Genomic DNA, 14752 nt, shown 5'->3' on the forward strand with positions numbered 1-14752 from the left:
ATAAAAGCTGTTTAAAGCAACCAAAGATATAAACATCAGCAGGCAAAGTTTTAACCTCTGTATTTTTGGAATACAGAAGTATTTTTTATTTTACAAGGGAGTCATTGCTTATCAAAGCCTGAAAGCCATTCAAGGATACGGGTTAATGCGTGTTATGAGGTCAGTGGGACAATACTGTAATGATGGGTAGTGGTGGGAATTGTGTAGAATTTTATATTTAAAGAAAATGACTCAACAAGAACTTGTTTGCATTGGACTTGAAGACCACCATGTTGAAATCAGCTGAAAAGCAGGCTAGCAAAACAAAGTTTCACAGGTGGGTAGTTGTAGGAAAGAAACTTTGTTCATGGAATTTATGTTTAGTTTTAGGCAGAGATAGAGTAGGGGAAAATTTTTTGACAGTTGTTGTAGCTAGATGAGTGTTGCGAATGTTTTATGGGAACATACGTTGAAGCTAAGATGAACACTTGCCATAAAAATGTGAATTATCTTAAGAAAAAAAACATCAATAGTCGATATTGGCTCTACTGGTGCATCGGAAGAAATAAAGCAGCTAAAAAATGGCCACAAATGAAGAAAAAAGTGATCTTTCTGCAAGACAATGTACTTCACTAGAAATTGATTGCAACAATGGCAAAACTACATGAATTGAACTCCCCACCTCCTCCAGCAGTTACTGGCTGTTTGCAGCCCTCAAAATAATGATCCAGCGTAAGAGATTTGGCTTCAGTGAAGAAATGATATCAGAAAGTGAAGCCTATTTTAAGGCCAAAGATGAATCGTCCTACAAAAGTGGCACAGCATTGTTAGGTTTGGTTGCTTGGCGGCATATCAACCCTTTTCGGGTTATTTAATGCTGAATCCAGTTATTTTGGAAATAGTATTCATGTTGCATCCAGTTATTTTGTAAAAGGTTTTTATTCTTCAAACTTTTTGTATCTTTAATCGGTAGTGTTTGGTTTGGTTGTTTTATAATGGATTTTAACGTTTTTGTTCCCTGCCCTACAGAACATGAATGAGTTTTGCAATGGGAGAGGAAAAAATGTTACAGTATTAATGTTTGGTACATTTTAAGTTAGGAAACCAGTCAGGAAGTGGGAGGAGATAGAAAGAAAAATGGGAGATGGGAAGAAGGGAAAGGGGGGAAAAAGGTGGGTTTTTTTTTTGGTTCTTTTACAAAGAAATCACCACTTATAAAGGCCCAGAGGCCACTCGAGGATAAGGGTTAATAAGCGTACAGTGGTCAATAGGACAATGTCATATTTGTTAGTAGTGGAAATTTGGTAAATTGGATTACATAAGGAGAACGGCTCATCAAGAACTTGTTTACGTTGGACTTGAAGATGACCATATTATAGTCAGCTGGAAAGCAGCCAAAAGGAAGAAAGTTCCACAGGTGTGCAGTTCTAAGAAAGAAACTTTATTCATGGAATCTACGATTAGGTTTAGGTACAGATAAAGAGTGGGGGAAATTATTGATAGTTTTTTCAGCCAGACGAGTGTTTCTTGTGAAAGTTTGGCAAGGGGGGGGACCATAGATTGGAGCTCAGATGAGCACTTGCCATGAAAATGATAAAGCAGAGACAGACTTGCAACGTCTCTTCTGTGGGAAAGAGGTTGCAGGGAAGAGAAAAGGGATTCCCCCACTAGGCTACAAAGTCTGTTTGGATTCTGTCAAGGTAGGATAAGGTCTTTCTAGCAGTTTCTGCCAAGATGTGGCAACAGTATTCCATCCTTGGACGTACCTGGCTCTTATTTAGGTAGAGAATTGCATCAGCAGTGAGATATCTACTGGATCGATAAAAGGATCCCACCATTTTCCCAGCGTCCTTGGCAACAGATTTGATGTACGTGTTCCATTTCAGATCAGGAGTAACGGTCAAGCCCAGAAGCTTGTCAAAACATGGAGCCTCCTCAAGGTGAGTGCCATTCATTTCAATTGATGCTAGATGGGGATCAGAACGTTGGTGTAAAGACAGAAGTTTGGTTTTAGATGCATTAAAAGTAACCAGTCACTTCTTTCCCCATTGTACCACATGCTCAAAATCAGAGGAGAGAGAATCAGAGAGAACTTGGCCATTAATGGTCTTTGATGTACTGCCATAGATGATAGTGTCATCAGCATAAATGTCTACGAATGATTTAAGGATTTTTTTTTTTGTTTTTAGTTTTGCAGAACATAAGTTTTGCAAAAGGAAGTAGAAAAACAAAAAGCATCAATGCATTTCGTCTCAGGAAGCCAATATCTTCAGACAGCCCGATCTGGTAGCACCAGCTAAATTGTTAGAAGCATTTGAAATCTGTCGCACTGTAAAAGAAGACCATGTTGATGAATAAAGCTGAATTTTGTATAAACATTGTTTTATTAGTAAGAACCGGGACTTATTGAGTGACGTGCATTTAAAAACGAGATGAAAATCTAAAGTTCTTCGGACGAAAGAGATTTAATCATGATGCTTTGTATAACAAATGTTACTCTTTGTATATACAACAGATTAATGTCATTTCAAATGTGTGATTAATATAATCAAGTTAACTCAAATCTATATATATAAAAGCGAAAATGCATGTATGTGTGTATGTTTGTGTGTCTGCTAAAAACTTTCGACAGACAGAACAAAAATTCACAAATTTGGTCTCATATGAAAGCCCCATCCTTCACCCGAAAAATATCGAAAAATTGGCCAAAAACGTTAATTTTTTCCCCCCTGAAATCAACACTTTTTTACAGGGGGGGGGTCAACAAAAACCGTCCTCTAATGACGAGATCAGTTCTACGCATGCGTCAGACGACGTCATGACCTGATTTAGTTTAAATATTTGAAGAACTGACATAATTACATGTACGTCGTGTTAGCTCAGTTGGTTAGAGCGTTGGTTCATTATCTAAATGTTTTGGGTTCGAATCGTGGTGTGAGATGTCTTTTTTTTTTCTTTTGGATTTTTTAAATTTTAATATTGAAGCAGGGTTATTTAAGCCATTTTTTACATAACGTTCGTTTTTCTGTTTTTTTTACTTCGCTTATTCTTAGGTTTTTCATTAACACTCCCCACCCTTGACCGACCACACACCCAAAAACACCCGGGTACCCACCGATTTTTTAAATTTTAATATCAAAACAGGCTTATTTAAGCCATTTTTCACGTTTTTTTTTTTTTTTGGTTTTTATTTTTCAGATTTTTTAAAGTAGTTTTAACATTTGTTTTTCTGTTTTCTTTTTTGTTTTTCTGATTTTTACATTTAACATCGTTGGTTTGATTAGTTTTTTTTTGTTTTATTCTTATGTTTTGATTACCCCTCCCCCACACACTTTATTTTTCAGATAAGTTTTAACGTTCGTTTTTCTGTTTTCTTTTTTTGTTTTTTTTACTTCGCTTATTCTTAGGTTTTCATTAACCCCCCACCCGATCACACACACCTATAAACACTCAGGCAACGCCGGGTACCCCCCGACCCCTAGTTACTAATAAATCAGAGAACTGCAGAGATTAAACGTGCTTCGAATTTAATTTTAATTTGTAATTATTCTAATCGATAATCTTATTTAATAAGGCTATCTGGTGTAGCCTCGATTAGTAATTTCAATAAAAAAAATGTAAATTATAGAGAAAAAAAATGATTAAACAATCTGCTTAATATTGTAATTTGAAATGTCAAAGTTCATTTTAGGACAACATCAGAATAAAAATAATTATTCCCCAGGTGAGGCTTGAACTCAACCTCTGTAAGCATGGTGTGCTATCTAACTGAGCGAGTAAATGGTGATGCTATTAACTATATAAACCAGTGGATTAACAGACTTCTGTCCATCTCTTTGCCTCTGTCTATTTATCCATGTCACTTACATAACAATTGATATCAATAGCAATGACCAAGAACACATTACCTAAAAGTACTTCTTTTAAACTCCTCGGCCTAATGTTTACAAGGAACATGAACTGGAATAGATACATTGAGAGCATTGCCAAGGCTACTGCAAAGGTGGGCTCTCTCTACCATGCTAGAAAATTACTTATGCCTGAAAGTATCCTGTACCTCTATAAGGCAACCATTCGCCCATGTATGGAGTACTGTTGTCACATTTGGGCTGGTGCATCTGCCGCTTGTCTCTCACTCCTGGACAGAGTTCAAAAGAGAGTCGCCAACCTGATAGGTCCTGAACTGTCATCTAGGCTTCAGCTTCTGTCCCATCGACGAAGTTTTGCATCCCTCTGCCTGTTCTACAAATACTTCAATGGTGAATACTCTGACGAACTGCAAACACTTGTACCTCCTCGACGTGACTACCCCCAACAAACCCGACAAGCAACTAAGTCCCACCCCTTTACAGTAGAGATCCCTAGGTGTAAGAAAGCCTTTTACTCCAATAGTTTCTTCCCCAGAACTGCAAGTCTTTGGAACTCCCTTCCAGGATTCTGCTTTCCCAACTGTACTAATATGCAGAAGTTCAAGTGTAATGTGAACAAACATCTTGCTACTCATCTCCCTTCATAATGCTCCTGCAAATTAAGTCCCCGATACTAGCCCCCTACTTCAAAGTGGCACTGTGCCTTGTTTGGGGTGAAAATTGAATTAAAAAAAAAAAAAAATAAAATAACATTTTGCACATTTTCCTATGATTCCAACCAAAGAAGTTTACAGATTGTTGTGGAGCCCACCTTACAGGTAACAATTAACTCTTCCACTTACTATAAAAACCGGGAGAATATGGCGTTATACTCAAATCATGCACACTTGGCGGTCAGACTAATGTATAACCACTATTTGCTGTATTTGCTTTTCTTTTCTGTGTGTTGCGTTTTGTGTCTTTCTTCTGGACTCTTACCAGTCCACAACACAGATACACTCTGAAATGTGTTTGTTTAACAAATCCTAACAAATGTTTTACTCCCTTGTCCATTATTGACTGAAAATTCCTAACCCAATTACGTTTTAACCATTTGTGTTAGCAAAATGTTTAACCGTTTTATTTTTATAGCTTCAAGTGTTATGTTTTTCCTCAAAAAACTTATGAAATTACATTTCATATCCTATAATCAAGTAAAATAATGATTGAGCACAAGACAAAATACAATTCCAGAATTTTTTTTCTTTAGAGAGATTCAGGTGAGATTTATTTATTTAGAATCTAGAAATATTGATTTGTTCATATGAAAAAAGACGCTTGTTAACATTTTATTTTTTCAGGTTTTCTTTTCATTGTAATTTTTATTTTATCTTATTCATTTAAATAAATCTATGGACAGTTTTCTCAATTTACTCAGCTTTTAAATGCAAAACTTTGTTTCAATCATCACACCTATCTTGCCATTAAAACCGATCACTTATTTAAATCAATAATACAACATAGTGTTTTGAAATAATAATAATAATTATATATATATATATATATATATATATATATATATATATATATATATATCAGAAACCAAAGACTCAAACATCTATTTGTACGTTTAAATTTGAAAAAACTTTTTTTACACACATTTTATAATAAATTGATGTTTGGTGTTATTTATTTATAATTTTATTGTCCAATTTTCCTATGTATATAAAATAGTTTTGTTGATATTAACAGCGATAAATTAGTGATTTTGTAAAAAAAAAAAAAAAAAAAAAAAAAATTAATTACCAAAACTGAAAATATGTCTTATTTTGTAACGGAGGTAATTTAAATAAAAAATAGTTTTTAAAATTATAATAGATTGATATTAAAGATATGTAATGTAAGCTTTATATTTAACAAAAATAATAGAACTTGATTCACAACTGTCAGATGGTGGATAGTTTTTTTTTGTTCATAAAAGTTATTCATAAAGTTATTTTCTTTCTTTAGTAATGCTGGATAAAACTTAAACCACGTCGAATTATTTGGAAGATAATATATTGTAAATATGAAAAAGAAATACATCTAAGTTTTTTTATTTGATCAATTTTTAAAAAAATTATAGACTTCATTAAATAAAAAAGCTAAAATAAAAAGTTGGAAAATTAAAAAAAATAAAGTCTTTAATTAGCATGAAATTTTTTTTAATATAAAAGCCAACTTTATTGCAGCCAAGAAAAAATTGCATAATTTGTACCCATGATAAAATATACAAACCCAATTTCTATTTTTTTTTTTTTTAATAAAGCAGCCATTTTGAATTTTCAGAGTGTATAAAATCATTTTTAAAATAACAGAATCCAATTAAATATATTTTCGTTTTGTGCATCCGTATTTAAACTTTACACATAAGAGGTAAATATGATATTTAATTTCAGAGGAAAAGAAAATGATATTTAGTATACATTTTTATTTTAAAGAACTTTATCATATAACTTTCTACAAACAGAGAATAATTCAATTCTGAGAAAAAAATATTGGAACAATAGTTCCAAAATAGAATTCAATTTTGAGAAAAATATCTATTTAAAAATATTTATATAATTGATATAAAATTAGAGTGCACAATCTTAAAAAATACAACAAAAACAGTAATAAAATTCAATTCTTTAAATTTGTATATAACATCAAAATCACCTTAAAATTGGAAATTTGTAGAATCAAGTCAGCAAGCTTCATACATATTAAAGAGCTCAATATCTTTTTTTATAAGAATAAATAAAAATAAATATCTTATTTTTATTCATAGTAATTTCTTAGTTTTTTTAATTTTTTTTTTTTTTTAATTCAATTTTCACCCCGAACAAGGCACAGTGCCACTTTGAAGCAGGGGGCTACTATCAGGGACTTAATTAGCGGGGTCATTATGAAGGGAGATGAGTAGAGAGATGTTTGTTGACATTACACTTGAACTTCTGCATATCGTTGCAGTTGGGAAAGCAGAATCCCGGAAGGGAGTTCCAAAGGTCCGCAGTTCTGGGGAAGAAACTATTGGAGTAAAAGGCTTTCTTGCACCTAGGGATCTCTACTGTAAAGGGATGAGATTTAGTAGCTTGTCGGGTTTGTCGGGGGTAGTTACGTCGGGGAGGTACAAGTGTTTGCAGTTCGTCAGAGCATTCACCATTAAAGTATTTGTAGAACAGGCAGAGGGATGCAACATCTCGTCGATGGGACAGAGGCTGAAGCCTAGATGACAGTTCAGGACCTATCAGGTTGGCGACTCTCTTTTGAACCCTGTCCAGGAGTGAGAGACGAGAAGCAGATGCACCAGCCCAGATGTGACAACAGTACTCCATACATGGGTGAATGGTTGCCTTATAGAGGTACAGGATACTGTCAGGCGTAAGTAGTTTTCTAGCACGGTAGAGGGAGCCAACCTTCCTTGCAGCAGCCTTGGCAATGCTCTCAATGTATTTATTCCAGTTCATATTCCCTGTAAACGTTAAGCCGAGGAGTTTAAAAGAAGTACTTTCAGGTAATGTGTTCTTAGCCATTGCTATTGGTGGTAGAGAAGGTTTCTTGTAGTTATTGAAGGAAACAAGCTTAGTCTTAGCAGCATTGAATGTGACCAACCATTTTTGTCCCCATTCCACTACGGATTGGAGGTCATCCTCTAGTGTTTCTGCCATTTCCTTGGATATGTGTTCATTTGTTTTCCCCTCATATCTGTTATAGAGAGTGGTGTCATCGGCAAATATACCCATCTCCGAAACAATTTTATCAGGGAGGTCGTTTATGAATATCAGGAATAATAGAGGTCCAAGGATAGACCCCTGAGGTACTCCCGCATTTATGTCGTATTGTTTGGATGTACGACCGTCGAGGACAACTTTGATTTTTCTATTACTTAAGAAGGATTTAATTACATTATGAATTCTTCCAGTGATTCCATATGATCTAATTTTCCTTAGAAGACCATCGTGCCATACCCTGTCAAAAGCCTTAGATATATCGAGGGCCACCGCTCTACCCGCCCCTGTTTTATCCAATGAACGGTATATACGTTCAGAAACTACAGTTAAGATATCTGCTGTTGAACGGGCTTGCCTGAATCCATATTGTTTGTCAGTCAGGAGTTTAGCAGCTGTTAGGTGCTGGACTAGGGCTTGATTAACTAAGGACTCAAATATTTTGGCGAAAAGTGGGAGTAGGCTAATGGGGCGATAATTTAGTGGGTCAGTTCTTTCATGAGAATTCTTGAAGACTGGTACCACAGAGGCGGTTTTCCAGCAGTCGGGAAAACAAGATTCGTTAAGGCATTTATTATAAAGTTTGGACAGAACTGGAGCAACCTCGGCAGAGCATTTTTTTAACAGCACAGCCGGGATGAGATCTGGTCCACACGCTTTTGAGGTGTCTAGGTTTTTATAATAGCATGTACCTGAGAAGGGGTGATTTTCAAATCGTCTAGTGAGGCGTCTGTTCGCAGAGGAAAATCAGGGAGTGAGTGGTGTACCGAGTTCAGTCTGGAGTTTGAGGCAAACCAACTGGCAAGCAGATTAGCCTTGTCAGTTGCCGTGCAAGCAACCTCATGATTGTTTGTTAGTGGGGGAATAGTTGCCTGTCTATTATTTACTACGCTGTTGTAGATTTTCCAAAAATCCCGGGTTCCTAATTTCTGTGCTTCGATGCGTTTTCTGGTGGTTTCAGAGTAATCTGTCTTAGCTGTCTCTATCACTCTCTTACAATTATTTCTAGCTTCTATATACTTCTGTTTATTTGAGCTGGACTTATGTCGGTTGAATCTGCAGAATGCATGCTGCCTTTGACAAATGGCAGCTGCACAAGCAGAAGTAAACCATTGGGGGGAGTGGGGCTTGCTATAGAATTTCCGTGCGGGAACATGTGCTTCAATAGCAGTTTTGAACCATTCAGTGGTCTCATTTGCACACTGTTCCGCTGGAAGAGTAAAGATATTTTGCCATGGGGCATCTCTGATGAGCTCCCTGATGGCTTCCCAGTCAGCCTTTTTGTAATACCTCGTTGTTTTGAGTAGTGGGTCTTCAGTTTTAGGGCGAGAATTTAGGCTGATTTCTACCATTATCACAGCGTGATCAGCATTCCCGAGTGGGCTGAGGGCATTTGTTGTACAGTCATTGGGAACCGTTGTCAGAAAGATATCTAGAAGTGAGGCATGTTGATCTTGCTGGTCTGGGAAACGTGTCGGAAATGTAACCAACTGAGATAGGGAATGGGATATAGAGAAGCTATGTGTTGCGCTACCAGCTACGTCTGTGTGATTAGAGAATCCTAGCCAGTTACTGTGGTGGACATTGAAGTCACCAAATACATGTATTTGTGCGCTAGTATCGAGGGAGAGTGCTATATCTATGCTGTCTGAGACTTTGTTTATTAGGGTACAGTCTTGGTTTGAGGGAGAGCGGTAGAGAAAATACAAGTAGCTAATATTGTGTTTATTTGATCTTCTAAAGCATTTAAAATTTTTAGGGGATATTTGTATACCTTTATATGAATATAATTTCAAATTAAACAGGAAACTCAATTTCTGATAAAACTCACGTTTTTTTTTTTTCAGATAAAAAATAACATGCAACAATATTATATACTTTTGAAAAAAAAGGTTTTCTGATTTGTTAAAATTGGGTTTCATAATTTTAGAACAATTCCAAAAATTGGATACACAATGAAACTGCAGTGAATTGTTAAATTAAATTTATTATTGTTATAAAGCTCTATCTAAAAAAAAAAAAAACATTGAGTCTTTTATGTGTGAAAATCCATCCGTCTTGAATCGACTCTGTTCCAATTTTTAGAGGTTGATTCATGTTATATATATATATATCCATTCATAGAAGCAATTCTATACCAAGCAGAGTGATCCATTCTTGACTGGGTCATGATTTTGGTAATAAAATGAAGAGTAACCCGGATGTAAATATATAGAATAACCAAATGCCCTCAGAACAGAGAGAGAGAGAGAGAGAGAAAGAAAGAGAACCGGAAATATTGTTCAAATCATCCCAAGCGCATAATACACACACACAACACACGCACACCCCGCAAAAATATAACGCAATAATCTTCCATAAGAAAGCTGTATTATTTTTGTTACTAAAATATAAATGATTACCAGGAAGACATCTTCTACTACTGTGCAGGTTTGAGCTGAACCCTGGAAGATATGGTGAACGAATTTCAACAAGTTGTTTTCAACATAACATATCTTTGTATGCGAACGTGTTTGTGTGCGTATGTATGAGCATGGGTGTGTCTGTATGATGTGTGTGTACGAGTATGCACATGCATGCATTGTGGGTGTGTGCAAATGAATGCACATGTATGTGTATAAAGGCATGTATATGTGTGAATGCATGTGTGAGTGTATGTATATGAGTGCATATGAATGCGTGTGTGTATGCGTATGAATTCATGTGTGCATGTATGCATATGAATGCATGTGTATATATATGTATGCACGTGAGTATATGCACATACATGTGTGTATGTGTATGTATGCATGTGTGTGTATGCGTATATGTGCATATGCGTGTGTAGGCAAAGTGTGTGTGTATGCATATATATGTGTATATATAAATCCATGTATATATGTGTGTCTGGGAGAGAGAGAGACATGACATAATTAGAATAACATCAATCTCTTTACAGATTTAAAACTAAAAAAGCTAAAAAAATTGCTAATCGCTTTTGTGAATCCTTAAACCATTTTGAAGTCTGTTGCAATGGCATGCTCTTGAAGGATAGCGAAAAGCATGCAGCAATAAGCACAATGGAAAAAGAAAATGACGATTTTGTAATGGAACCAATTCAGAGGAAGGGGATTATTTACCAGCAAGGCATTTAAAATACTAATTTTCTTTTTATATAACAAAGACCACGTCTTTTACAATTCATGCCTTCTTTGTCTTGTTGTAGAAGCGCACAGCAACCAGAATACTTGACTTTTGCATTCAAAGTTTTTAATTCAAGCCAAAAATGATTTTTTAATCAAATGAAAAATTTTAAATTACTTTCAGATTTTGAATGTTTACAAAGTAAAAACCGTTGGACATTGTTCGCACAGCGTTTACTCAACAACGTGGATTATTCGGATTTCCGTTTTCATCTTGACTTATTCTCACAACATTTCAGCTGATTTAAATTCTCCGATCTTCTCCAGGTGCATTTTCTTGAACTGAGGAATCGGTACAGAATTAGATCATTCTCATTTATCAGCCATGGCCAGGTTGAAATTATGTTAACTATATTCTTAGTATCATGGCTGATGGAATAAGAATAATCTACCTCTATGGATTAAATAAAGGATTTAGTTTGAAATCATATACAGAGAAATAAAAATGAGAACAGTAGTCCGAATGATCTAAATTATTAATATTCATCTAAACAATTTTGATACATATTACATAGGTATGACAACAATAAAGGTGGAATTTTTGACCCTCAACAAATAACAGTAAAAACTTGTAAAATAAAATTCATTGTAAATTTTTTTTTATATTCTCAAGAAAGATTCTAAAAAAAAATTTTTTTTTTTTTACTCTTCATAAAACTAGTGAATTTTCAAAAAAATGACCCCAAAAGCTAAAAACGGAAAAATTGGAACCGTATGTTATTTCTACATATTTTGACATAAACAATGAAAAATAATGCGATTTTTAAAATTGTCTCAAAAATCAAATAATTGATCAATTTTGTCAATTATTTTACAGACTTATTTTCAAAAAAGGCTGAACTAAATATACACTTAAATAAAATAATATACCCCGCCCCCCCCAAAAAAAAACATTTTGCCTATCCCATAACACGATCTTGTACCAGATTTATGCAATAAAATATATTTAATTTTGAGTCACAAATGTTGCCGATTTATGACTTTTATTGATATTTAAAAAAAAAAAAAAAAAAAAAAAAAAAAAAAAAGGGTTGAAAAATACATTAAAATTATTTAAGTTTTATGAAAATTTAAAAAATTCGTTATTTACATTTGACAGTTTTCAGCTATATAATTTCCAAACGATTTCCAAAATTATTAATTTTTTAATGATTGAACTTTTCAAGCTTTTTGAAAAAATAAATGTGGGAGATTCAGTCTTAAAACATATGAATAAACAGACAATCTTACTGCTAATAATCAAAAAAATAATTTTTTAAAAAATTAGGTTAGTTTTTGAATAGTGAACAATTAAAAAATATATGTAGAAACCGAACATGAATAACTTTTTCTACGGAAGACCAATGATGCAGTATCTATTCTAATTTCTAAATCAATTAACTGAAACAAGTAGGATTTAAGAGTTAATTAAATTCCTTTGTGCACGGCATATGTTACAATCTGTTAATATTAAATAAAAATGTGACTTTTAGTTTATAAGTCTATAAAAATACTTTGAATTGTAAATAAGTTTCCGAAAGTTAATTTAAGGATTTAGTTAAGATTTAAAAAAAGGCTTAGTTTTAGGAATTAAAAATTGATATTACCTAGTATAAAAAGGAATTTAATAAAAAATAATTTAAATATTACTTTTCTCAGGCTGCAAATTACGATATTGAAAATTAATAATAAAGGAAATTCTATCAGTAAACGGGTTTCATATCAAACCGGAAGTTAATTATTTTAGGTGTTGTCTGCTAAAATAGGAACTTTTTCTGGGTATACACATTTATATATGTCCTTTTTATAATATTTACAAGCCAAAAGTAAAACTTTTACTGTTGTATTTCACTTGAATAATGATTTAACAAAAACTTTAAAAAGATATGTATATTTTTATTAAGTATTTTTCCTATATTTTTACTGTTTTAAAAGATGTGTTTTTTGTAAATATGTGACACCATCTTATATTCTCATTTTTTAATGTTTTGGTTATTTTGCGACATTCAAATCAAATTTCGTCCGTTTTATTCAGTGTAAAATAAAGAATGTTTATATGTCATTTAAATCCTGATCCTTCCTCTGCAATATAAAGTAAAAATTACAATGAAATAATTTCATTTTACTAGTTTTTACTTGTATTTTTCTCTTATAGGTGTCGAAGATATACCTATATATTACATAACCGTTTGAACTTTGGAAATGAATTTTAAAATGTTGACTCGTCAACTAGAAAATCATTTCTGGCATGAATTAAAGGTAAACGTCAAGTAATATGGTTTAGTTGTGCTCCTAAACCAAAAAGAAACGTGAATATTCATAAAAGTTTCTGCAATACAAAACACTGCTAAACCAAAATATGAGCAAGGTGTAAAAGGTGCTCAAAAAATAATATTGCAAAAGCGTTAATATGCAAATTAATTAAAGCAGCTGGTTAAAATAAAAAGCAAATTAAAAACAAAAATAAAATAAAATAAAATAAAAAATAAGGAGGATAATTAGGGATTGAGGGTGATTTTTATTTTTTTAATTTTGACAAATCTAAATATTACAAAAATTAATATTAAAAAATATGGTTTACATTAATTTTAGGGGAGTCATAAAACTATGCTGATAGACACAATTTTAAAACAGCTTAATGTATACAGCTATTTAATGTTTTGGTTGAAATTAAAAAACAAAAAAAAAAACAAAAAAAACCCCCAGTAAATTATACAATGTTAACTTGTAATATTTAACATGGCCGATATAAACAAATCAAGCAACATACAAGAAGATTTAACTTTATATGACACAAGGGAGATAACTGTGGGTAAAAACTGTAAAAACAATATTTTTGATTTTTCCATTTTGTACAAAAAAAAAAAAAAAAAAAAAAAAACTCGGAGTAAAGAAGGTGGGATTATCTCCCTTATAGCATATTATGCCCAGAGTTAACTTTTTACCTGAAGTAACTATATTTCTGCGTGTTTGGTACTAGAGGTAGCATACACTCCTGCAGGTTGGAGCATCTTCCCTTAAAGGAGAAAGTTTCTAAGGAATATTAAATTCACAAGCAGTCTCCAGTTGAATGTATATTCTGGTCAGGGGAGATGACAACGTTAGTTTTTGTAGGAAGCCGGTATTTCTAAATGATCACCCATGAGGTACTGACCATGCCGAATATCACTTAACTTTACTGATTTAACTGGTGTATCAATGTAATAATGCCATATGCATCTTGGTGATGACTTAAATCTCTTCGTTAAAGTCATCAGCAGTGATCATTCCGAACTCCTCAATTTGCACTGCCCCGATTTGGGCCATGATAGCCCCTTTTCAGTTTAAGAATAGTCTAGTGATTGTGTTTTTCTTTCAAATAATGTCACAGATAAAACATGAGGGTAAACGATTATCATGTTTCGAGTCCAAATCAGTGGAAAAAAAACAAATCAATAAAATTTGAAAATGCCAGTTAATAAAATATTGTTCCTATTTACTTGTCATCCCCATGAGGGCAGAGTTAGCCACAAGGTCGGTTTTTAATGTGGGGGAAAATCCAGCTCTTCAAAAAGGGGCACTCTGGATAGGAACAAAAATAAAAATTGTCTCAGTCATGAAGGATCTCTCCTGCACTGACAGAGAACAGAAAAGGTGAGGTGTAGCATCAGAACAGATACTACACTGTGATCTTCGCCCAAAGGCCAAGAATTATATATAGATGTTATTGAATGGCTGAATATGAAAATACTGTTAGTTTAGAAGGTTAATAAATGATAATGGATAGTGGCGTTATATTTTTTTTTTACTGTAATTACATTGTAAATTATTCTGACACGAAACTAATATGTGATGTATAACAGATAGTATTAATTCTAACAAAAATAAACTTAGAATTGTAGATAATTAGATTTCCTGAAATTTTATTTTATAATTTTTTTGTATAATGAAATTACCATCATATGACTCGCAATTAATTATCTGTTCTCTCAAGACTTAGAAAAAGGAATGTAAGGGACACGATTCTGTTGAAAAT

At 33.3% G+C, this 14752-nt stretch overlaps 1 protein-coding gene across 16 annotated transcripts in view; it reads right to left on the reverse strand.

The window, feature by feature from the left end:
• Nucleotides 1-14752, reverse strand: part of LOC145248306 (endophilin-B1-like) — a 407921-nt gene that overhangs the window by 97981 nt on the left and 295188 nt on the right. For 7 of the 16 annotated variants that reach the window (XM_080110210.1, XM_080110204.1, XM_080110205.1 and 4 more), the window contains one exon: nucleotides 9979-10020. The exons of the other annotated variants lie outside the window; for them this stretch is intronic. In XM_080110210.1, the coding sequence (XP_079966336.1) occupies nucleotides 9979-10020 (42 nt within the window). The remainder of the gene's footprint in view (nucleotides 1-9978; nucleotides 10021-14752) is intronic. 16 annotated transcript variants of the gene reach the window in all.

The sequence above is a fragment of the Euprymna scolopes genome, chromosome 26 (genome assembly GCF_053919585.1).
Source record: "Euprymna scolopes isolate OS-2025 chromosome 26, ASM5391958v1, whole genome shotgun sequence".
In the NCBI taxonomy this organism is placed as follows: domain Eukaryota; kingdom Metazoa; phylum Mollusca; class Cephalopoda; order Sepiida; family Sepiolidae; genus Euprymna; species Euprymna scolopes.